This window comes from Mercenaria mercenaria, chromosome 17 (assembly GCF_021730395.1).
Source record: "Mercenaria mercenaria strain notata chromosome 17, MADL_Memer_1, whole genome shotgun sequence".
NCBI lineage: Eukaryota > Metazoa > Mollusca > Bivalvia > Venerida > Veneridae > Mercenaria > Mercenaria mercenaria.
This window is the reverse complement of record NC_069377.1, coordinates 29,207,821-29,231,496: the sequence shown is the minus strand read 5'-3', so window position 1 is coordinate 29,231,496 and position 23,676 is coordinate 29,207,821. Positions and strand designations below refer to the sequence as shown.

The following is a 23,676-nucleotide window of genomic DNA, read 5'->3' as shown; positions in this document are numbered from 1 at the left end:
CGAGGTCTCATGGTCAAATACATTTTGTTCAAGTTTGATGAAGATCAGATGAGAAATGTTCTACTTAAGAGTGCAGACAAGCTTGAAAAATGTGTAGTTTCTCTCGATGGCTGTGATGAGTGGATCCAATCAGTAATTCAAGGGCCATAATTCAAAAGTGCCTGGGCGGATTTGGCTAATTATCGAACTTGGCCGAGGTCTCATGGTCAAACACATTTTGTTCAAGTCTGGTGAAGATCAGAAGAGAAATGTCTGACTTAGAGTGCGGACAAGCTTTGTGACAGACAGACAGACAGACTGGAGTAAATTAATATGTCTCCCACACCACTGTGTGGTGGGAGACATAATGATGGATCAGTCCATTTTAGAAATGTAGCAGGGAAAAGGTTAACTTAAGGTAGTGGACCTGTACTGACATTTGGCAATATCAATTTGTTTACATAATCTCTTATGCTATTTTGGTATCCTTTGGACACAACAGAAAACTGTTGTTCATAACAACCAGCGAATACTGAAACTGTATAAAGCAACTAACAATAGAATGAAAAATACCAAATTTCATCATGGGTCCAATACCTTACAGTTTCCAAAGTGTGGTTGTGCTAAGGAAATAGTCAATATACAGTTAACTTTTGGCATTACGTTTAAACAGGAAGTACAGCTGCAGGGTATTCATCAATCAAAATAATAAAAAACAAGTTTTGATGTTTCAAACAGGATATGCAGACACTGTTATTCTTAAATTCTGCTTTTTGTACTATTTATCTTTTCAATTTATCTGCAACAGATTTCTATGTGTATTCTGTATATCCCGCTAGAATTTTCAACTATGCAACTGAAATTCAAAATATTTAGAAAATATCTCATTCTATACCTTGTGCATTTCCAAGTGTATGATCCGTGGAGGGACCTGTACCAGATGAGGTGGTTTGACCTGAGCCAGTCTTCCAGTCAAAATTATCTCCGGATTGAACATCTGTCCATGTACATCTTCCTTTCTCAAATGTACAGCCACCTTAAATGTATGAACAAAACATTCTGGTATATCAGAACTCATTTGTATATTTTCTTCTTAATTCAAGCTTTTCAACATATCATTTGTGTCTTCACTAATCTGAAGTAAGCCTATCAAATGGTTAAAATTTTGTTTAAGTGGCTTAATTTTGTGAAAAATCAGTATGGTAAAATTAAAGCTCAGCCCGTAGAAAAATGTATTATGAATAAAAATGCTGTAAAACTGTTAATTTTTGTGGGTTTCAATTTAGTGGATTTCATGGTGAAGTTAATTCATGAAATTAGATCCTAAGTGCACATGTAAAGTTCCTGCTTAGATTCTATGCTCAAAATTTGAAATGCATGATTTCATACCCCCATGAAATAGTTGTTTTGACCGAAAGCAAGAAATTATATGCCACCGAAAGTAAATGATTTTTCACAGTCATTCAAAATAAGATCTTGATTTAAAGTCTCGTACTAGGATAGATCAGATAAAAAGACTGACAGACCTGATGCTGATGAGGAACAGGCTCCTACTGACAAGGTAACATCATCAATGGCAATATCTCCATATACACCAGAGCCTCGGATTCCTTCAAATACCACCTAGAAAATAAGAAGCATCTTTAAGATGTGTATGCATTTTGTGTCGAGTAAGGCTCAAGATCAGCCTGCACATCCATGCAATCTGATCTGAATCCATACTGTCCACTTATCAGTTGTATACAAGTGCTGAAATTGATGAACAAACAGTACGGATGTTAATGATAAACAAACATTAAGAATGCAAGGATAAACAAGTGGCATGGATGTACACTGATCTCAATAATTACTGGTCAAAAAGCCCTACATTTTTGCCCACTGACTCTCGATCACATTCTACTGTACTAAAACTTTAGTAAAATATTTTATATTATGCACGATTTGTGTCTGTTGTCAAAAATAATTCATAACGTATTTCATTGAAGTGATATACTGCTGAACCTGCTTTAGCAGCCACCTGTATTCAGCAGCCACTTGTCATAAGCAGCCAGTTAGCTATCTTCCAAATTAACATTTTTGCTCTAACTTCAATTTGTCTTAACCCTTAGCCTGCTGCAGGCGAATTTAACAGCCTTTGCAAACAGCTTGGAACCAGATCAGACACCGATTAAATCGGCGTCTGATCAGGTTCCAACCTGTTTGCTACTCTGACAATATTTCTTCCAATTTTGGAGCAAATTGAATGAACTTTACAATTTTAGCAGATGACATTTCCAGCAGACGACAATTTATCTAGCATGCTAAAGGTTAAAAACCTGCCTAAAGCAGCTAAAATGTGTTGCTCCTTTCACTGGCTGCTTTATACAGATTTGAGGGTAATCAGTCTTTCAAAGGTTCAACTGTAGATAATATATTTACCTGGTAATTCTGTGTCAATTTATTGGCCGGAATGGTAACAACAGCTAGATTCCACTTGTTACCTTGGTTACCAGACTTCGTCCACACAGAAGCACCTAATGCGTTGTTTACCCTCAACTGTTGTAACAGAAGAATAAAATCTTCATGTGAATAGAAAACAGTAAATTACTCAGTTACACAAAATGTGAACAAACCCAGTTTAGTACTGTAGAACAGCACACATTTTCACTTGGTCAAAATTTCCCAAATTTGAAATTTTGAGTATGTTTGCAAGGTTTAATATTCACAAAATTGTAAAAATGGTCACTACTTGAATTTGAATTATACTAAAGGTGAATATTTATGTGACAGATATAGGGCCTCGCCAATATAGCAAAAATTTAACCCTCATGAAAATTTCTGCTTCTAGAGTATACTGTGAAATCATTTAATTTTGTGGGCATGAAATGTTGTTGTTTCATTAGAAGATATACAGCAGTTTCATACCAGCATGAATTCAGGGTTTTGGAATTGCAAAGATTAAATAAAGGGGAACTTGAAGTGTTCATCAAAGTTAAACCCTTATCTTGCTAGACACAATTTATTCTGCCTTAAAGTTTGTGACCAGTGCAGATCTTGATCATGGACAGACCAAAAAATCATGAAAATTAGTCCCTACCAAATATTAATCATTTCACAGTAATGCCTGGAAACATGAAAATTATTGCTATTGTCTGATACAGAAAATACAGTCATATGTTTCACTCTGCAAATGGCACTTACCATCTGTTCAAATCAGAGTCTCCTGCTTAATATGTCTTGTTATCTTGACCATTTGATACAAGAAAAAAAAAGTCTTTTACTGTCAGTTTCCTAAATACAAACTGTGACATGTAGGTATAAATATTGCATCCCCTAAACTCTTTCTGCAAAAATGGTCATATAAAGCTTCAATCTCACTGTTATGAGAATCTATAGAATATGGACATCTGAAAGTATACAAATGAAATACAGTGAGTATTTAAGGATATCGGTAAAAATTCAAAACTAATCTATTAAAATAGAAGAGTAGATATATGTATTTTTCTGACCTTGACATTGAGCCTTCCAATATTTGCGCCATACATGTGATAGTAAAACTTGAGGCATTCATCGCTCGTGCCTTTTGTGAATGTCTTGGATGACAATCTAGCTTTGTCATTTGGCCTCCTTGGTGCTGATGTCTCAATGTACATATAATGACCTAAACATGTACAAAGGTAGAATTATACAAAATGCATTGTTCAATAGTATTCAATACAAAAACAACATTATTTCCAGTAAAAACAAATTACCTCAGAGGTATTTTAACATTTTACCTCAGAGGTATGCAACATATTACCTCAGAGGTATTTTAACATTTTACCTCAGAGGTATGCAACATATTACCTCAGAGGTATTTTAACATTTTACCTCAGAGGTATGCAACATGTAACTCACAGGTATTTTAACATTTTACCTCAGAGGTATGCAACATGTTACCTCAGAGGTATTTTAACATTTCATCTCAGACGTACTGTAACACAGTACCTCTGAGTTAATACATTACAATTCTTTCGAGGTAATATGTGGTAGATCCTCTGAGGGAACACGTTACACTACCTCTGAGGTAATAAATTATAATAAGGCCACAAGGTGGAAAAATTCCAGAGTAGAGTTGATTTACAATTGCATATAACAAGAACTTCCTGTTTTGGAGGACTTTTTGAGGATTATTTTCAGTATTACTTTGATAAGGAATTATATTCAACCACGGTACAAAAAAACAGCCTACCTAAATTTCATGTAGATCTTTCAGGGCACTATTACTGGAATGATATCAAACAAGTTTTTACTGGAACCAATCTGACTAAAGCTCAAGACGAACCTCAAATTGGCATCATTACCTTTAACATTGATTTTAAAATTGGAATGAATGCAAGTTAAAATTTAAATCGACAGAGATTAAACAAACAATTCTTTACCTGATCTGGTTCCTAGTGTATGATCAGAGCTGGGTCCAGTGTTACGCGAGGAAGTTCCTCCTGTCTGCCTCGTCCAATCAAAATTGTCCCCTGACTTGTCATTTGTATAGCCACACAGGTTACTCTCAAAGTCGCATGTGTTAAGCACGGTACTACCAGGTCCCTGTGTGGGATTGGTTGCTAAAAAAAGATTTCAAAATTGTACATTAAGCAGTCTCATAGACTACAGAATACTGAAATAAAATGAAACAATACAATACTACTTACTGTTTATTCATATCAAAGTTAAAAATTCCATCTATTAATTTTGAATTTAAGTTTGATATCAATATATCCTCCCTCAAAATCTATATAAAATTGTTATTGTTATATTATACACATTGTAAGGATTTTACATGATGTCTAAAGGTGCATGACAGGGTTTTCACAACAAAGGACAGTGGGGACTGAGAAACCAAGTGCTAGCCAGGTTTCTTATCCCTGCTGTCCAGATTTGGGAAAATGCATGTCTAACACAAGGAGACACATACGATTCTTTTTCTTGCCTACACAAAATTTTTGCAAAAAATGTTGAAGATATTGTAAATCGTAAAATTGTGCACGTAGTTTATGATGTCATAATACTGGCATTATAAATGTGAGCATAAATCTTGGCTTTTCCACTGCGAAATTTTAACATGGCTTACTAACAAGATATCCTCGTCTGTTCCCACTAGGTAGGGAAAAAATAAACACTTTCAGACATGGTAATAATTCACTTCATTCATTATAGTAAAACACAACACTTACAATGCACTCAATATTTGAGCCGCACCTTAAGAAAACCAACATAATGGCTTTGCGACCAGCAGGGATCCAGACCAACCTACGCATCTGCCTATCCATACTGTTTGCTTTCAAAGCCTATTGCAATTAGAGAAACCGTTAGCAAATAGCATGGATCCCAACCAGACTGCACGGATTCACAGGCTGGTCTGGATCCATGCTGACCGCAAAAACACTATGTTGGTTTTCTCATGGTGCGGCTCATTTTTAGCCTTTTAATCTTCAAGCTTGAATTGAAATAAAATTATCATTTTCAAAATAGCTGACAAATTATGGCCTTCACTAACCTGCACATGCACCATTAGCCAGTGTAATGTCATCTATAGCTATGTCTCCAGCATAATTAACGCCTCTAAGAGCTTCAAATACAACCTACAATAAATAAGAGACATGTCTTTTTATAGTTTCAAAAAATCTAAATCATGTATCAAATGCTAAAAATAAAACTTATTTTTCTTAAGAAGTAGCTGCCCAAGGAAAAAATGCATGCCAATTTTTGGAAATTTTCATGGATTTATATTTCATATTTTTCTATGAAATTAGATAATGAGACTTATACAGTGAAACCTTTTCAAAAGACCACCTGTGAACAGAAATCATCCAACTCTAAAGAACACTTTTTTAATTCTCTCTGAATACAGATTACCCTCAAATAAATACAACTTTTTTGGTTCGGGGCCTCTGTGGCCAAGCGGCTAAGATCACTGACCATGAATAACTTTCCTCCCACCAATGGGGGTTAAAGCCTCACTCAGGGCATTGAAATCTTCATGAATGTGAGAAGGCCATCCAGCTACGGAAGGTATGGAGGGGCACATGGGGTCTTCCTCCGCCATCAAAACCCAACAAAAACAATACAAACTTTTTGGTTCTCCAAAAGGTGGTCTTAGACAGGTTTAACTGTAATGTGAAATAGTTATAATTTACTTTGATTTACAGATGACTCACATTATAGCCAGCGGTAGTATTTATGACGATAGATCCTTGGAACCATCTGTTACCCTGAGTTCCTTTACGTGTCCAAACAGCACTACCCAGGTTGGATCCTGACTTCACGTACACATTGAGAGTGTTGATGTGGGCTCCATACATATGATACCAGAATTTTAGACATCTTGGTCCTTGCTGGGGCTGAACCCTTGGGCTTAATAGACGAGCTTTGGCATTGGGTCGCAAATTAGATGCCTCAATATACATGTAATATCCATCTGTAATGGATAAGCAAGTTTTGACTAAATCAGACAAGCAAACCTGTGTTGAACTTTACACCTGTCAACTGCACAAAATATCGACAGTAATAAATAAATCAAAGTTTCATATAAATCTAAAATATACAACAAATCAAAATTATCTTATTCAGTACATAGGGGTACATACACAAAATATATTAACTAAAATGAAATAACTGAAATTCCGCTAACAAAGGTGAAGGTCACTTACGTCCTGTAGTGTGATCAGCTGATGGTCCAGTATTTGTCGAGGCTGTTTTCCCCTGGTGTCTTGTCCAATCGAAATTGTCCGTTTTATCCTGGGTCCATGCACATGTGTTACTTTCAAAGTTGCAGTTGAAAGAACTAGGCACTAAAGAAAAAAAAAAGTAAATGTAAAGTTACAATTTTCGTTCATGATCGTTTGGGGATTTGAATAATGGATTTGAAATTTTAAACAAAATGTACAAAATCGGTTTATTTCTTTGTGTATGATATTGAGATTTCAAGCACCCACAAAATCCACAAAAGTAAGTCCCAAGGAATGTAAGTGATTTTACAGAAATATCCTATGTACATAGAAGTAATTTAGGACAGACTTTTAATTAAAAATCTCTAGCAGGAAAACTAAACAGAACAAAAAATCAATTTCTTGCAGCTATATATTAAACATTCTGGGTAAAACATTATAACTTCAGCTTGAAGACCAGTCTCAAAATGCAACCTTGCCATTGGTCAGTTTCAGAATAGTTCCAATAAACAACCAATCAGATTGCTGGATATTTCAGACTGGTCCCCAAACTTAGTTTTATAACCTGAGAGCCTGTAATCTTACAGGAAGTAGCTGTAACAACAGGTGTAGCTGCTGATGTTGTTGGTGGAGGAGTTGTTGCCCCTGCTGGTCTTGCTTTAGAGGGATTCAATGAACACCTGCCACTTGAGAATGACAAGTCATCCAGTGCAATGTCACCTAGGTAACTAGTGCCTACCACACCCTCAAATATGATCTATAAAAAGAAGATACATAATTACTATATTTGGGTTATTCATTTGTTATCATCTTCCCCCACTAACAGTGGTAGAGAACATATTTCTTAAATTTTTCAGTGCATTAAACTGCAAACTTTTTACAGTCTTATACAAAAAAGGTACTCAGGTAAAAAGCTTCAGCCTTAGAGAACATTTAACTCTGTGAAAAGATTAAAACTGGCAGTTTTGACATGCTGGGTTATATCTGACACAATTTGTTTTTAAATAGATTATACATGAAATATGTATCTTCCTAGAACCAAAGCAAAATGCTAAGACAAAGGATACTCTAAACTAAAGTCAAAACAAAAGAAACTATGCTTTTATGCAGATATATTCACAAGACATTAATTATTACTAATTTAGTATTTTTTTCAGTTTCTGAAAAAACAGGTTTTAATGAAAACTCTTCTTTAATTTCTTTTATGGGAGAAATTCATGACTTAAGCAGATTAAACTCGTGAAATAACAATGTTTCTAAATTTCAAGAAATTTTGGTCACACCAAAATGTCTGATATTACAGTAAAAAATAAGTCAGATATTGACAAAAGTAAAATAACAAAATAAAAAGTAAAAAAAACAACAAGATAAATCTAAAATAACAAGATAGGTTTCCTTACTGAATATTGTGTTTTACTCTGGACTGACACTTGCGCAGACTTCCAGGTAGTTCCCTGGTTCCCGGTGAGAGACCACAGTGTAGCCATGGAACCATTCTGTGAGAGGTAAACATTCAGGGTACCAACACTTCTACCATTCATACTGTACCAGAAGTGTAGACATTGCACAGAGGAACCAGTTGCTCTGAATATTGCACTCTGGAGCCTGGCTTTGTCTCCTCTGTGTCGTGGTTTACTTGTTTCAATGAAGATATAGGATCCTGCATGCAGAAATATGATATCATGTTTTATCAAGTGTGTCGTGTTAAAGTCAAACAAAGCCATTATATACAATAATTTTGATATTACACTAGTCTCACAAAGCTTTGACACTGACGTCTTTTTAAGTATGAGACGTTAGTCGAACTAAATAATTTACAGGCGTACTATTTTATGGCATAATTTTGCCATACACTTAAATTTACCACACAAGTGATAAAGAAAATATTACATTTATGTCTTTCCACATTGAATTTATTAAACTCGTTGAATAAAATTGATAAAATGCTTGGCAGAGCCTTGCATTTTTTTATTTTATTCAACTTGTTAAATAAATTCAATATGTAAAGACACTCATAAAATATACTCTATTTATATCATGAAGGTGGATTATAAAACTCTGCACTGAGCTCATTAATCAGTGGACGTTTAATTTGTCTCCAAGGGCATAACCTTTTAAAAATCTAAATTAAATTATTTGCAGCTATGTGTAGAGGAGACTGCAGAGTTCAGAGGGAACTTAATATTGAGTTTTTTTCAGTAACTGATTTTAAATACAGCTGAATCTCAATATCTTGAACTAGCTCGCTCTCAAAAGTCATGCTATCTTGAATATAGTTTCTAGTCCCGTCCAAAAAACATGTACACAAAATATCTTTTTAAGTCAAATTTAGGTTATCTTGAAGTAAAACGCGCGCTCCCTTAGAATTCGAAATACCGAGTTTCAACTGTATTAATTATTGTTTAAACTTTGTCTTGGTGATTCTTTCACCTCAAATGTAAAAAATATTTAGTAAACTGTACTACATAAGTTTGGTCGTTCTTATACTGTTTAATATGAGACATGAAGAGAATTTTACCATTTCCGTTTCCCTGTGTGTGATCAGCAGTCGGCCCAGTGCCAGATGAGGGTGTTCCTCTTTTTTGAAACGTCCAATCAAAAGTGTCGGTTGTTTTTACATTGGACCATGTGCAGAGATTGTTCTGGTCAAAGTTGCATGCACCTAAATGATGGTAAGAAGCTGTTAAGTTACAAAGAAGTGACTTTTCATACAAACCATTGCAGCTTATTATTACTTTTTCCCCATGAATTTACCAATTCACACATTATCCATTGTAGGCACATTCAATTAAAAATTTTTTAACTAATTAAAACACACTCTTAATGCACCTTTAGGGAATCAGTGGCACAGTGGTTAGCACGTTGGAATATAATGCCAGGGATCCGGATTCGATCCGAGGTCACAGCTGATATTTCGGCTAGTCTTCAGTGCTGAGTGATTTACTTACACTGGTATATTTTTCAGCCATGTTGGCCTAGACTGGATGCTGGGGATGTAATTATGACACATGTCACGGACATAAATAAAATTTGTTGCTCCATCCATCTGAAGTGCGGACTTCAACACCTACCAATACTAAATAAAACATTTTTAATCTCTCTACAATGGAAAGACAGACAACTGACAGCAACATAAAACACTCTATGACAATTGTTCAGACTGTAGTAGCAGCATGCTTACCTTGTCCTCCGCAAGCACCTGTCTTCACGGATACATCATCAATGGCAATATCGCCTTGGTAACCATTACCCACAACTCCTTCAAACACAAGCTGCAAAGAATACATTCATGCAAGTTTTGATAAATAAGCACTGTGTAATTTCTCATTTTTTTCCAACATATTTTTTCTGAAACATGCGTTCTACATGTCACCTCGATGTGGTGAACATTTGTGCCGTTTCTTTTCTCTCCTTTGAGCAGTTGAAAAGTTATAGAGTGGACAAGTCGTATGACCTTTGACCCCTGAGTGTGAAGTTGACCTTGAAGCAAGCCATCCAAAACATGTGCTCTTGATGTGGTGAACATTTGTGTGAAGTTTCTTCGAAATCCTTCAAGGGGTTCAAGTGTTACAGAGCAGACACGAAATTGTTAACAGACGGATGGATGGATGGACACCGGCGTCATAACATAATACGTCCCTTTAGACATATAACAAGATGTTGTATCAGCTTGTCCAATAAGGCCTGAATTTGAATTGAACGTGTATAATTAAGTAAGTAATATAAACATAATTGGTACCTGCTGTGTATTTTGTCCAGAATTCATTGTGAATTGTCCTACTGTCCATTTATTTTGCTGGTTCCCTTTCCTGGTCCAGACTGGTACTCCAAGTGCATTACCCGGTTGGCTGACATACACATTCAGTGCGCCAATGTTTCGACCATACATATGGTAGTAGAAAGAAACACATAGTGGGCTTGTTGTTGTGATAGATGGTGACAGAAGTCTAGCTTTTTGTCCGCTAGTCCTTGGGCTTGATGTCTCAATGTAGTAATAATGACCTAATAAATTAAAGTAACATAATTGAGCCATGCCATGAGAAAACCAACTTAGTGCGTTTGTGACCAGCATGGATCCAGACCAGCCTGCACATCCGCACAGTCTGGTCAGGATCCATGCTGTTCGCTATTGGTTTCTCTCACTGCAATAGGCTTTGAAAGCGAACAGCATGGATCCTGACCAGACTGTGGGGATGCGCAGGCTGGTCTGGATCCGTGCTGGTCGCAAAGCCACTATGTTGATTTTCTCATGGCACGGCTCATATATCTTGAAGGAAGATACAATCACAAACCCTTTTGTATTTTATATTTTGTTTCCACTAACAAAGAAGATTATTTATTCTTGCATGCAAGACAAGATTTTCTGTGTTATTGCCAGTGCTTGATAAACTTGTCTTACACCCTAGGGTGCTTGATGACTCCCGTGCTGTAAATCATCGGATATGCTGTTTTCTCCTTGATTCAAGCCTCTTAAATCTTTCAGGGGTGTGCATATTTTTGTAAACCTGTTCAATTAAATAATTTTTGTTTGTTGTTACAAAAATATTTGCATTTAAAAATGGACATTATGAAATACAATGTTATCATCTTTTATATGTACTTTTTTGCACGAAACTGAAAGTCAAACACCGCATCATTTTAAAACTTTCTCATTAATTCGAGCCCTTTGTTTGGTAGGTCAATAAGCGTTAATGTTTGCACAGTCTATTTCTATAAAGCAAATTTCTATCAAGATTGAATTCTTGTTCACTCGTTACAACAGTAGAAAAATGCTCAGGATGCTTTTAATTTGAAATTTGGGCTCACAATATTACCCACTGTGTAATTTCCTTTTGAAATAAGCAATTTTTGATGCAAAATATTAAAACAGGTATTTACTCAATTTTTCAGTGGTTTCATGACTAATATTTTCCAAGGCATTTTAATATGTAAATGACACAAGTTTCTGATGGAAGAACATGCTACATGGGCATGAATTTTACTAAAACACAAGGGCTCGAATCGATGAGAAACAGGCATACTGCATAAATTCATGTGCTACTATAATAAAATAGCACTTAAAAGAAAACATTGGTTCTTTGCATTTCTTTTGTTAATTAAAGGTCCATTACTAAGGGAAAGTGAGCTGGCAATTTTTTTCATAGCCAGTGCATAGACTTCTGCAAGACACTAAATAATGAAGATTGGCAGGTCAAAATTTACAGAAGGTCTTTGGAACTCAAAGAAATGTATGTGTATTATGTTGAAATTTCAATGAATCGACAGAATGACCCCCCAGGTCTTTTTAACTTTCTTCATACTTCATAGAAAAATAATTGTACATATACTGCGATTTATTTCGAATTTCTACATACCAACTTTCATTTTCCAATAAAATGAAATAGTTTCTGTGCTTTTTAAAAGAAATTAAAATGTTCACTTTCCTTAGTATTGGACCTTTAAAGAATACAGTAACTATGAAAGAAAAAGAATGTATCACTAGTTGAAGGTGCACATGGAAATATCTGGCTTTCAAGTAACTGTTAAGCAGAACCTTGTTACTACCTGAACAGTTACCCTCAAGCCGAATATTTCCATCCATCCCTTCAACCAGTGTAAAATTCTTGTTCATTCCTAAGACAAGTGCTCTGATTACTTCTCTTTAGGTGAATCAATTTCCCTTAACCTGCTGAATTCCTATAATGAACTTGTCCATCTTTCAATTTGGACAGAACTATTAACTGTTAAAAGGGGTGCTTACCAAAAAGATACTGACTGAATGGTGAACAGTGCAGATCATGCAGTTTTGTTAGTAGGTTAAGTTTTGTAAAAACTAGTCTTTTTTGAATTAATATTTTTCAGGAACACACCTGACTTGGTACCCAGTGTGTGATCTGCAAATGGTCCAGTACCAGCAGAACCTGTGGAACCAGCATTTCTTGTCCAATCAAAATCATCTCCTCTTGCATTGCTGTAGCCACAAACATTACTGTTCTCAAAGTCACATGACAGCCGGGAAGCTTGCCCTGATGGGGATCCACTTGGGGCAGGGGAGGTCAAACCTGTGTAACAAATATTATAAAATTATCAATAGCATAAATTTATTCCCCACTTAATTCCTGATCCCCATGTTGATTTTGCAACTTCTTTTTGAAAAAAAAAATATTAAGGCTTGAAAGTAATCTGCATAAAAGCAAAAAAGAAAAGCACTGAAGTTTATTTCAAAAAATCACTTCAAATAGAGAGTTTCTTAAATTCACCTAATAGCTCCCAGCTTCATTAATGTCTAGTGAAGAAGTGAAGGTCAATGTCTATCTTCTATAGCAATTTTATCAGATGATTTACATATTATTATAAACAGATTCTGACAAATACGAATATATAAACAGAACTGGTGAATATCTTACTCAATAATGAATATATAAACAAAACTATAAATAGAACTGGTGAATATCTTACTCTGACAATAATGATACTATAAACTGAAATGGTGAATAACTTACTCTGACAATAATGATACTATAAAAAGAACTGGTGAATATCTGACAACTATGATACTATAAATAGAACTTGTGAATATCTTACTCTGACAATAATGATACTATAAATAGAACTGGTAAATATCTTACTCTGACAATAATGATACTATAAATAGAACTGGTGAATAACTTACTCTGACAATAATGATACTATATATATATACATATATAGAACTGGTGAATATCTTACTCTCACAATAATGATACTATAAACAGAATTGGTGAATATCTTAGTCTGACAATAATCATACTACAGATATGACTGGTGAATATCTTACTTTGACAATAATGATACTATAAATAGAACTGGTGAATATCTGACAATAATGATACTATAAATAGAACTAATGAATATCTTACTCTGACAATACTGATACTATTAACAGAATTGGTGAATATCTTACTCTAACAATTAAGATAGTATAAACAGAACTGGTGAATATCTTACTGACAATAACCATACTACAGATATGACTGGTGAATATCTTACTTTGACAAGCTCCTGCAGTTATGTTGGTATCATCTATAGCAATATCACCACGGATACTGGAACCTCTTACACCCTCTATCACAATCTGTAGCAATAACACAATATCTTTTTTTCAAAATGTTGTTCTGCAGTACACCATCAATTTGAAGGTGATGCTAAAATCTTTCAATGATGGGGGAAGTGATAGAATAAATCTGCTGTTCTATCCTTTAAAAACATGTCAAGTATCTTAGGTAGATATAAATCTGTTCAAAAAACAACTTACGGAGAAAAATTTATGAAAGAAAAAAAATATGAAAGAAAAACATTTTTTTTTTGCTATAAAAGTAAAATAATTTGATCAATCTTCAAACTGTAATAAAATCTAACTGCTTACTACAACCACTACATACCATTAATATGCTTTATAGATTATATTCATTTCTTGCAAAATCTATAAGTAAATTATTGAAAAACATTTGAAATTAATGGATCTTAACCCTTATCATGCTAAACACGATTGACTCTGCCTTTGCGACCACTGTAGATCATAATCAGCCTGCACATCCATGCAGTCTGATCATGATCTGCACTGTTCGCCATTCAGTCAGTACATTTTTGATAAGCACCCCTTTTAACAGTTAATGGTACTGTCCAAATTGAAAGATGGATAAGTTCATAATAGAAATTTAGCAGGGTAAGGGTTAAAGTAATCTCAATCTATTTAAGGATAAGTACTGCAAAAGCAGCAGTTAAAAAGAAAATCTAACTTTACACATCTACAGAAAAATTAAAATTTCTTACTCTAATAGGTCCTGGCCCAGACACTGTTATCTGTGCTGGTTTCCAGTTTGCTCCTTGGGTACCGGACCTTGTCCACACAGGGGAACCAAGGCTGTTTCCCCGTTTCACATATATATTGAGAGCCTTGATATTTCCTCCCAACATGTTGTACCAGAATGAGAAACACTGTGCCTGCACTGCTGATATCTGCAGGGACGGGCCTATAAGGCGGGCCTTGTCTCCATTTCTTCTTGGAGCAGATGTCTCAATATACACATAGTAACCACCTGTAGTTGAGAAGATAAATGAAATATTTCTAAAATCTTATTGCCATTTTGTACAGTATTCAGTACTAATTCTGTCAAGAAATGGTGACTGATCAACCACACAAGTATTCCTAGATTCCCTACCAGTACTGACTTGTTCTCCACAAGTAACTGAAAATTTCTCTACAAGGTTAACCGGTGGAGGAGAACATCTATCATAATCAGGGATCAGTCTGACCACCTCTTGATTTATAAATATTGCACTCTTCCTACTGATTTAACAGGCCATCTATTTCAATACCGATGTTCAAACAGATAAGAAGTGGTTCATACTGGGTCAAAAGTAGCCTGGGAAGCCGTTGATAATATTTGTGCTTTGTTACAAGATATCATACCTAATATCTATGCATTAAAGATCCCACTTAATTTGTGCTAATTAGTGTTAATTGGCATTCATCGAGTTTCTGATATTATCAACGCCTGGTGAAATCTGGAGGTGTTTCTATGTAACTACTGATTATCGATTTTCTATAAATAACCTGATTAACATGTGATCCTATTGCGCTTGTCTGAAACAAAAACGAGGCAATTCTGTGGAAAATTCGGTAATTTTCGTAGATCACTAGTCTGCATTAATTGATATAATATCTTACACATTTGGTAGCTATGACGCATATTTAAGTTTATTCTGACATATTTAAAAGTTGTCATAACTTGTTGGAAAAGCTATGACAGGTACAAGCTGGTATTTGTCTATGGCCGGAAATGTCGGAAACCTTCGTAAGTAAACGATTCCGATCTGTCTTTTCCGTGAGAATTCCGTTTCTATTTTTAGCCACGGATTATTGCTTTCAGAAGTTATCGTTCTTTATCATACAACCGCATATTTCGGGTGTATTACAGGTGGCGCTGCGGTCGGAAAACAGGTTTCCCCAGGCTGTCAATTTGCAGGTAAAAACAAAGGTAAGAAATTGTCAGACTGGATTCCCAAGCTAGGTCAAAAGTTATAAAAGTAAGTTTGAAGACCAGTCCCTAAACTCTAGCATCTGATTGGTTGTTTCTGAACACATTTTTGAAACTGACCAATGGCAAGGCTGCATTCTTAGACTGGTCTCCAAATACAGAATCTTTATTTATTTCTTAAACTGGCAATCAGCAGTTTTCAACAATGTAGCCCTTAAAATTGGAACTACTTGTAGGACCACCTTAGAATGTATTACTATGTACCCTCATAGCTATACAATTCAAACATTGAATTCCTGTCTAGAATGTTAGAACTTCTTAAAACAAAAACAAGATTTGAGCCATGCCATGAGAAAACCAACATAGTGGTTTTGCGACCAGCATGGATCCAGACCAGCCTGCGCATCCGCGCAGTCTGGTCAGGATCCATGCTGTTCGCTTTCAGAGCCTATATCAATTAGAGAAACTGTTAGCGAACAGCATGGATCCTGACCAGACTGCGCAGATGCGCAGGCTGGTCTGGATCCATGCTGGTCACCCACCCACTATGTTGGTTTTCTCATGGCGCGGCTCATTTGCATTATCTGAGTATTCATTTTACTCACTTCCAGTGGTGTGATCCCCTGATGGTCCAGTTCCTGTAGAGGATGTCTTCCCCTTGTGTCTTGACCAATCAAATTGTTCAGTCTTGTCCTGTGTCCAGCCACAAGTGTCATATGAGAAGTCACATGGATATCCATTACCCCCTGTTAGATAAAATGGCATTTATTGGTAAGGCTATTCCCATTGGTTACCTACATACCATAATTAATACGATATTTTGAGGAAATATGTAGATTTGTATTATGGATCATTCATTGAGCAAAATGTAACGCAAGATATACTAAATCATAGACTGAATGAGCCCACTTTAACATAAGATATGCTAGCTAAATCATTGATTAAATGAGTGCAATGAAATTTTCTTATATCTTATATTTTTGTTTTGTATTTTATTGCAGTTTTGAACTTCATATACCTGTAGGTTTAGCAGTAGATCTCCGTGTTGTCGCAGCAGCAGGTTTTGGTGTTGTACGTGTTGTCTGTTTTGTTGTTGTGGCCGCCTTGGGGGTCACAGCTGGAACTGATGCTAGAGAATTCTGGGGTGCTCCTATACAAAATAAAGTGTGTTTTAGTCTTAAGCTTTGGAATAATCAACAAATGCTTAAACAATTGTGTAACAATTATAACTAGAAAATGCTTTTGTAAAAAAGCACCTGTCTCCCCCAATGCAAAGTCCTATAGGCAAGAAGTCAATAGGGGTCAGGAGCGAAAGTCAAAGAGACACTGATGGTTGACTGCAATAGGGATCATCTACTTGGCATGTCCAGTCATCCCGCTAAATTTCAACACTCTTGGCCTAGTGGTTCTCAAGTCACTGTTCAGGCTCCTGTGACCTTGACCTTTGATCAAGTGACCTCAAAATAAATAGGGGTCATCTACTCTGCATGTTCAATCATCCTATTAAGTTTCAACATTGTAGGTCAAGTGGTTCTCAAGTTATTTCCAAAAAATGATTTTACATGAACAGGCTCCTGTGACCTTGACCTTTAATAGACTGACCCCAAAATCAATAGGGGTCATCTACTCTGCGTGTTCAATCATCCTATGAAGTTTCAACATTCTGGGTCAAGTGGTTCTCTAGTTATTGATCAGAACTGGTTATCAATGTTAAGGCCTCACTGACCTTGACCTTTAACGGAGTGACCCCAAAAACAATAGGGGTCATTTACTCTGCATGAACAATCATCCTATTAAGTTTCAACATTGTAGGTCAAGTGGTTCTCAAGTTATTGATCGGAAATGGTTTTCCATGTTCAGGCCCCTGTGGCCTTGACCTTTAACAGAGTGACCCCAAAATCGTTAGGGGTCATCTACTCTGCATGACCAATCATCCTATGAAGTTTCATCATTCTGGGTCAAGTGGTTCTTAAGTTATTGATTGGAAATGGTTTTCAATGTTCAGGCCCCTTAGACCTTGACCTTTCACAGAGTGACCCTAAAATCGTTAGGGGTCATCTACTCTGCATGACCAATCATCCTATTAAGTTTCAACATTCTGGGTCAAGTGGTTCTCAAGTTACTGACCGGAAATGGTTTTCAATGTTCAGGCCCCTGTGACCTTGACCTTTAACAGAGTGACCCTAAAATCGTTAGGGGTCATCTACTTTGCATGACCAATCATCCTATTAAGTTTCAAGATTCCGGGTCATGTGGTTCTCTAGTTATTGATCGGAAATGGTTTTCCATGTTCAGGGTCCTGTGACCTTGACCTTTGATGGAGTGACCCCAAAATCAATAGGGGTCATCTACTTTTCATGACCAATCATCCTATGAAGTTTCAACATTCTGGGTCAAGTGGTTCTCTAGTTATTGATTGGAAATGGTTTTCAATGTTCAGGCCCTTGTGACCTTGACCTTTGACGAAGTGACCCCAAAATCAATAGGGGTCATCTACTCTTCATGACCAATCATCCTATGAAGTTTCAACATTCTGGGTCAAGTGGTTCTCTAGTTATTGATCGGAAATGGTTTTCAATGTTCAGGCCCCTGTGACCTTGACCTTTGACGGAGTGACCCCAAAATCAATAGGGGTCATCTACTCTTCATGGCCAATCATCCTATGAAGTTTCAACATTCTGGGTCAAGTGGTTCTCTAGTTATTGATCGGAAATGGTTTTCAATGTTTAGGTCCCTGTGACCTTGACCTTTGACTGAGTGACCCCAAAAACAATAGGGGTCGTCTACTCCAGCAGCCCTACAACCCTATGAAGTTTGAAGGTTCTAGGTCAAATGGTTCTCCAGTTATTGCTCGGAAATGAAGTGTGACGGATGGACGGACAGACGGACGGACAGGGCAAAAACAATATGTCTCCTGGGGGAGACATAATTCCTTCAGACACAAAAATGGAGTATATAAGGTTTAGATATCACATTGACAAAAAAGAATGAATGTAACAAATACAGTAAAACCTGCTTAAGCAGTCACCTCTAATTAGCAGTCAAGCTGTCTTAAGCAGCCTGTTCTCATTTCCCAAAATGGTCATTTATTCTATAAATACCTGTATTTAGCAGCCACCTGTTGTAAACAACCACTTTTTCCCACACCCTTGGCTGGCTGTTTAAGACAGGATTTACTGTAATGTCCAGTACAAGTAATCATAGAATTTTGAATTTGGTATAATATCTTTAAACTTAAGAAACAAGCTGTACACTGACTAAACACGGCAGATTATGGCTGTTATTCTTTTTTTCATTCCATTCCAGGATACTAGTACATCCCAGAATGCTGACTCTATTTAAAAAAATAAGCAATGACAGCAAGCAGCAAACTCCTTGAATCCTTGAAGTACGTCTGAACTGACAAATGTACAGATATTACACAATCAAAACACATACTTGTACATGCGGTTGTGTTGGTAAAACTGATATCATCCACAGCTATATCTCCAAGATAACTTGTCCCTCTAGTACCTTCCAGAATTATCTGTAAAAATGTTACAGTAATAAATGGGAGATATCAAAAACGTCTAATTGGTCAAAAGCACTTAAGGAGGTAGGTTACCTTCATATTTGTATGTGCGCATGTCCAACCGGAAGCTAACGTGACGATTTACGACGACGTTTACGACAAACTAAATGTGTTTTTATATTCATTCTTCGGAAAACAAATCATGAACCTGTCTTCGATCTGATGCTTTATGGTTTAATAATGCAGAAATAATGAATAAATTGCCGCAGAAACGCTTCAAAACAATGTTGCCTTAAAATGACGTCACTGACGTCATGACGTTACGTGTCAGTTACCGCGCAAAATTAATAGCCTTTATCTTGAAAGTACGTAATTCTGTGCATTTTCTTTATTTTAACTATTTTCGAATAACCATTATTTGCTGAAATATTTTTTATGAGTCTTTTGCTCTGAATAATAATCAATATTTTGCTTCTTTTATGTAGTTATATTGAAATGTTATGCGGAATGTAAGAAAATGGACGATGATAAACAATGTTATTTGGAATATAGTTGGGTGAAAGGTTACTTGTTACGGTCATTTTCAAATAAAAAATCTAGCAGTTTGATTTGTAATACCTATTTTTCAGGTTCCGTTGATAATTTGTTACTTATGTACTAAAGCTAAGATCTAAAATTGTTCAAATTTCAGTAGAAAATTGTGATTTCTTGAATTTAATTGATGTTACCATGGAAACGAAGCCCGTGACCTATGTATCTAAATGTAAAATTTAAAAACGTTGACACTGGTCTATTTAAGAAACACAGCTTCGGCTTTTTATTTTCATTTCAACAATATCCATGAGAATAGTAGCAGCATGCGGAACGATTTTTCCATGAAAAATTCCAGACGAGGGGTACTGCTGTAAGTATTCTAAGCTGTGAAATTTGTTTGAATAAATGCAAATAACACGAAAATATGACTTACGTTAGAATAATATGTTTTAAAGCTACATCAACTAGAAAGATAATCTTATTCAATACTTTTTATAAGAAATTACGACAAAAAGCAAGATATAAGCTATTTTAAACATCTCTGTTGCCATGGTTACTTTAAACTTTAAGAAAAATAGGGTACCATGTAAAGTGCTTGGTATTTTGCTAATAATATTACCCAAATATTCCATGTTGGTCATTAACAGAATGGCGCTGAAGCCGTCGAAAACCCCTATTTTTATACATAGTTGTTTAAAAATGAGAGAAAATGCGTTACCATGGAAACACGAGCCCCGCGAGATATACATTTTAAGCTTATATTAGAAAGCTTACGTGCATATTAGTAAAATTATCAATTATGCAGACTTCTACGGATTTCAATGAAACTAAAATACACTGAAAAGTGTTAAATATCCGTATTTTCCTTCTTCTTTCAATATGAAATACCTTTGGAGGGTCATGTTCTTCAAACCTTGATAAAAATTGAACTTGAAAGGGACAGAGACAAACAAAATTGAGATTGCAGCAGTTAAAACTTCATATTACACGAAATACAAAAGAATGCTGTGGTTCAACTAATTTGAATTTACCCTTGTAACAAGGTAACCTACCTCCTTAAGCTAAAAAATTGGACTTGTGATCAAAATTCCTTCAACAAAATGCATGGGGTGGCCATTATCCCCTCCGCACAAATACTCAGAGAGGTAGTAATATCATTGAATTCACTAGTGGTCAAAATCATTCTCATGGACAGTTAGAATCCTTAAAGAGGTCAAAATCTCCTTCAGACCGTAGCAAAAAAGTTAGTCAAAATCATCACTCATAGTATAAAAACAGCTGTCACACAATCTATTCACAAATGCATAAAACTACTTGAACTAATTTTGATTAAAAAAACAACAACAGAGGTACAGTGCAACCTCTGCAGATTGAAATTTCTTGTTCTAAAATTCCTCCATTTTATCATTAATATAGTTTAAAGTTGCTCTTAAACCAAATATCTGTAAAAATTAGCTACTAGTGAAATCTCATTTAATGATCTCATTATAAAAAAATTTTCTGAATCCCGTAATTTTCACCATACTGTAGGTCTCATTCAAAAAGGATGGAGCTGCAAAATGCCTATTTTTCTGGAGAAACAAAAAACAAAAAATTCAAAAAAAGAGATCTCAAGAAAGAAGTATACTATTTAAAAAAAAATCAGCATCAAAAAGATATACATGCATTACTTATCTTAAAAACCACACAATTCCACTGCATTAAATGATTTAAAAAGAATTCCAAATAAATTCATTTATTGCATTTTATTTTTAATTAACAAACACTCAAAACTATGTATTTTGTGCAAAATTTGTGTTTTCGTTACACATATGTCTTTTTCGCATATCAATGAAATTTATTTTATGTCCATTCCTCACATGACAATTTCTGACCTTTTTGATTGGCTATTGTCACTGATATCTTCCCATAAGATGCGGGGAAAACTTTACCTTTGAATATGACATGAAATTTTTTTGGCAAAATTACAGGTACATCCATTTCAAATGAGCTCAATAATTACCTTGTATTGCATTGTTTGTGCTGGAATGTTGACTCTGCCCTGACGCCAACTTGCACCCTGTCTACCTTTCAGCTCCCAAATAGGGGTTTGAGCCCCATTCTGAGCCCACACCCACACTCTCAGAGCACCAATACCGTTACCATTCATGTTATACCAGAAGGACAGGCAGTTTGGTGACCCTGTGGAAAATCCCTCACTGACAAGCCAAGCCTTGTCTCCTGTAATCCTTGGACTAGATGCCTCAATAAAGATGTAGGACCCTTAAAGAAACATTATGCGGCTGATAAGTATCACGGAATTTACTGTATAAAATCATCATGCCAGTCAAAAATGAACTTCATGTAAATCTGTATTGCGTACAGTGAGACAGGTGTCAGGAAATGTATCAACGAGCATTTCTGATAACTAATTAAATAGATAATGAACAAAAAGTGACTTTCTGTCAATTATTTTAGGTACTATATATTTTGGTAATATTAAGTGTAACATTTCAAACACTTTTCATAGAAATTAATATTTTATCCAATTTCAAATACTATGACAAAAGATTCAAGGCCAAAGTTTTCAGTCCCACGCTGGAGCAAACTATATGTACTAGATGATGTGTAGTTTGCTCAGTATATCAGAGTGAGTATTCTGAGCCTACAGTATGAAACACAAGTCTGTTTGGCGAGTTTGCACACTTTTTCATGACTTATGAGCATCACAGAATTTTATTCCAAACTTGACTCTGATTCCTTCATAAACAAGTAGCTCTGTGCAGTATTAATTGCCTTTTTCCATTGAAAGCTTTAAACAGATTGTAAAATCCTACCTGAATTTATAGTTTATACTAATTCATTTTAGCTCGATTGTGTGTGTGTCTGTGTGTGTGTTCGGTTTTAACATCTTTTTCAACAATTTTTCAGTCATATAAACGACGGTGTTTATTTGTAGCAGTGAGTACAATGCACAATGCTATAGTGCTGCCTCACTGAAATATTACGCCTTAGACACGTGGCATGATATCCACCCAGTCACATTATACTGACAACAAGCTGACCTCCTAGCACTATCCTCTTAATGCTAAGCGCCAGGCAAGAAAGCCTCTAGTACCATTTTTTAAGCCAGGAATCAAACCCACAACCTCCCGCACTCGAAGCGGACACTCTACAACTAGACTACCGAAGCTGTTATTTAGCTCGATTGTTAAGCAACTTCTGAAACTGATATTAATCACTCTTGACACCTCACTGCATTCATTGCCACAAGAGTATGACAGAAAAGAAGCCAATTTCCCTTTTTTGATTCTGAGCTTCATGCAAGGGAGCTACTGGTACCATTTTTCACGCCTTTGGCATGACCCAAATTTATACAGCAAGTGAAACATACCTTGTGGATTTCCCTGAGTATGGTCACTTGTTGGTCCTGTCTGTCCACTCGGTGTTGACCCCTGTCTCAGCTGCCAGTCAAACTGATCATGACCATGGTCATTCGTCCATGTACAAAGATTTTTTTTATCAAAGTTGCATGACTTAGCTCCTGAGCCTGTTGATTGAAAAAATAATAAAACAAGATGTAACTTGTTAACTGGTGTAAAATTATTCAATCTCTTGAGCAAAACATTTCACGCTGTTTTGTCCGAAATGACTATTTCATAGGGATATGAATAGAGTATTGAAAATTGCAGATTTCCATACACATTTGTATCAATATAAAAGAGTAGTAGGGAAGAGTGTAATCATGACTTGCATTTCCTTGCTATTATGCTAGCTTTTATAGCAATATGGTAGACTGTGTCCGACTTAGGTGTAAGAGGTCCAGGGTTCAATTCCCTGTCAGGGCTAAAGTATTTACAGCCTGTTACATTTGGTCCAAACATGAATAACTCATGAGTGGATATAAATCACCAGGACACACTGGAATGTCCCACAGAGGTTCCAACTCTGGAATTCAAGATCAAATTCTAAAATGGTGTATGTAGTAGGA

At 35.8% G+C, this 23,676-nt stretch overlaps 1 protein-coding gene across 1 annotated transcript in view; it reads right to left on the bottom strand.

Annotated features, from left to right (window-relative positions):
- Nucleotides 1–23,676, bottom strand: part of LOC123535848 (MAM and LDL-receptor class A domain-containing protein 2-like) — a 165,256-nt gene that overhangs the window by 113,979 nt on the left and 27,601 nt on the right. Inside the window, exons 26-46 of the mRNA XM_053527737.1 lie at nt 23,080–23,235; nt 21,709–21,968; nt 19,100–19,187; nt 16,680–16,811; nt 16,267–16,407; nt 14,454–14,719; nt 13,671–13,755; nt 12,512–12,703; nt 10,402–10,664; nt 9,844–9,934; nt 9,181–9,324; nt 8,063–8,322; nt 7,248–7,419; nt 6,645–6,785; nt 6,153–6,412; nt 5,492–5,576; nt 4,380–4,559; nt 3,468–3,619; nt 2,398–2,514; nt 1,506–1,602; nt 875–1,015 (exon numbers count right to left, since the gene is read on the bottom strand). Of these exons, the coding sequence (XP_053383712.1) occupies nt 875–1,015; nt 1,506–1,602; nt 2,398–2,514; nt 3,468–3,619; nt 4,380–4,559; nt 5,492–5,576; nt 6,153–6,412; nt 6,645–6,785; nt 7,248–7,419; nt 8,063–8,322; nt 9,181–9,324; nt 9,844–9,934; nt 10,402–10,664; nt 12,512–12,703; nt 13,671–13,755; nt 14,454–14,719; nt 16,267–16,407; nt 16,680–16,811; nt 19,100–19,187; nt 21,709–21,968; nt 23,080–23,235 (3,423 nt within the window). The remainder of the gene's footprint in view (nt 1–874; nt 1,016–1,505; nt 1,603–2,397; nt 2,515–3,467; nt 3,620–4,379; nt 4,560–5,491; nt 5,577–6,152; nt 6,413–6,644; nt 6,786–7,247; nt 7,420–8,062; nt 8,323–9,180; nt 9,325–9,843; nt 9,935–10,401; nt 10,665–12,511; nt 12,704–13,670; nt 13,756–14,453; nt 14,720–16,266; nt 16,408–16,679; nt 16,812–19,099; nt 19,188–21,708; nt 21,969–23,079; nt 23,236–23,676) is intronic.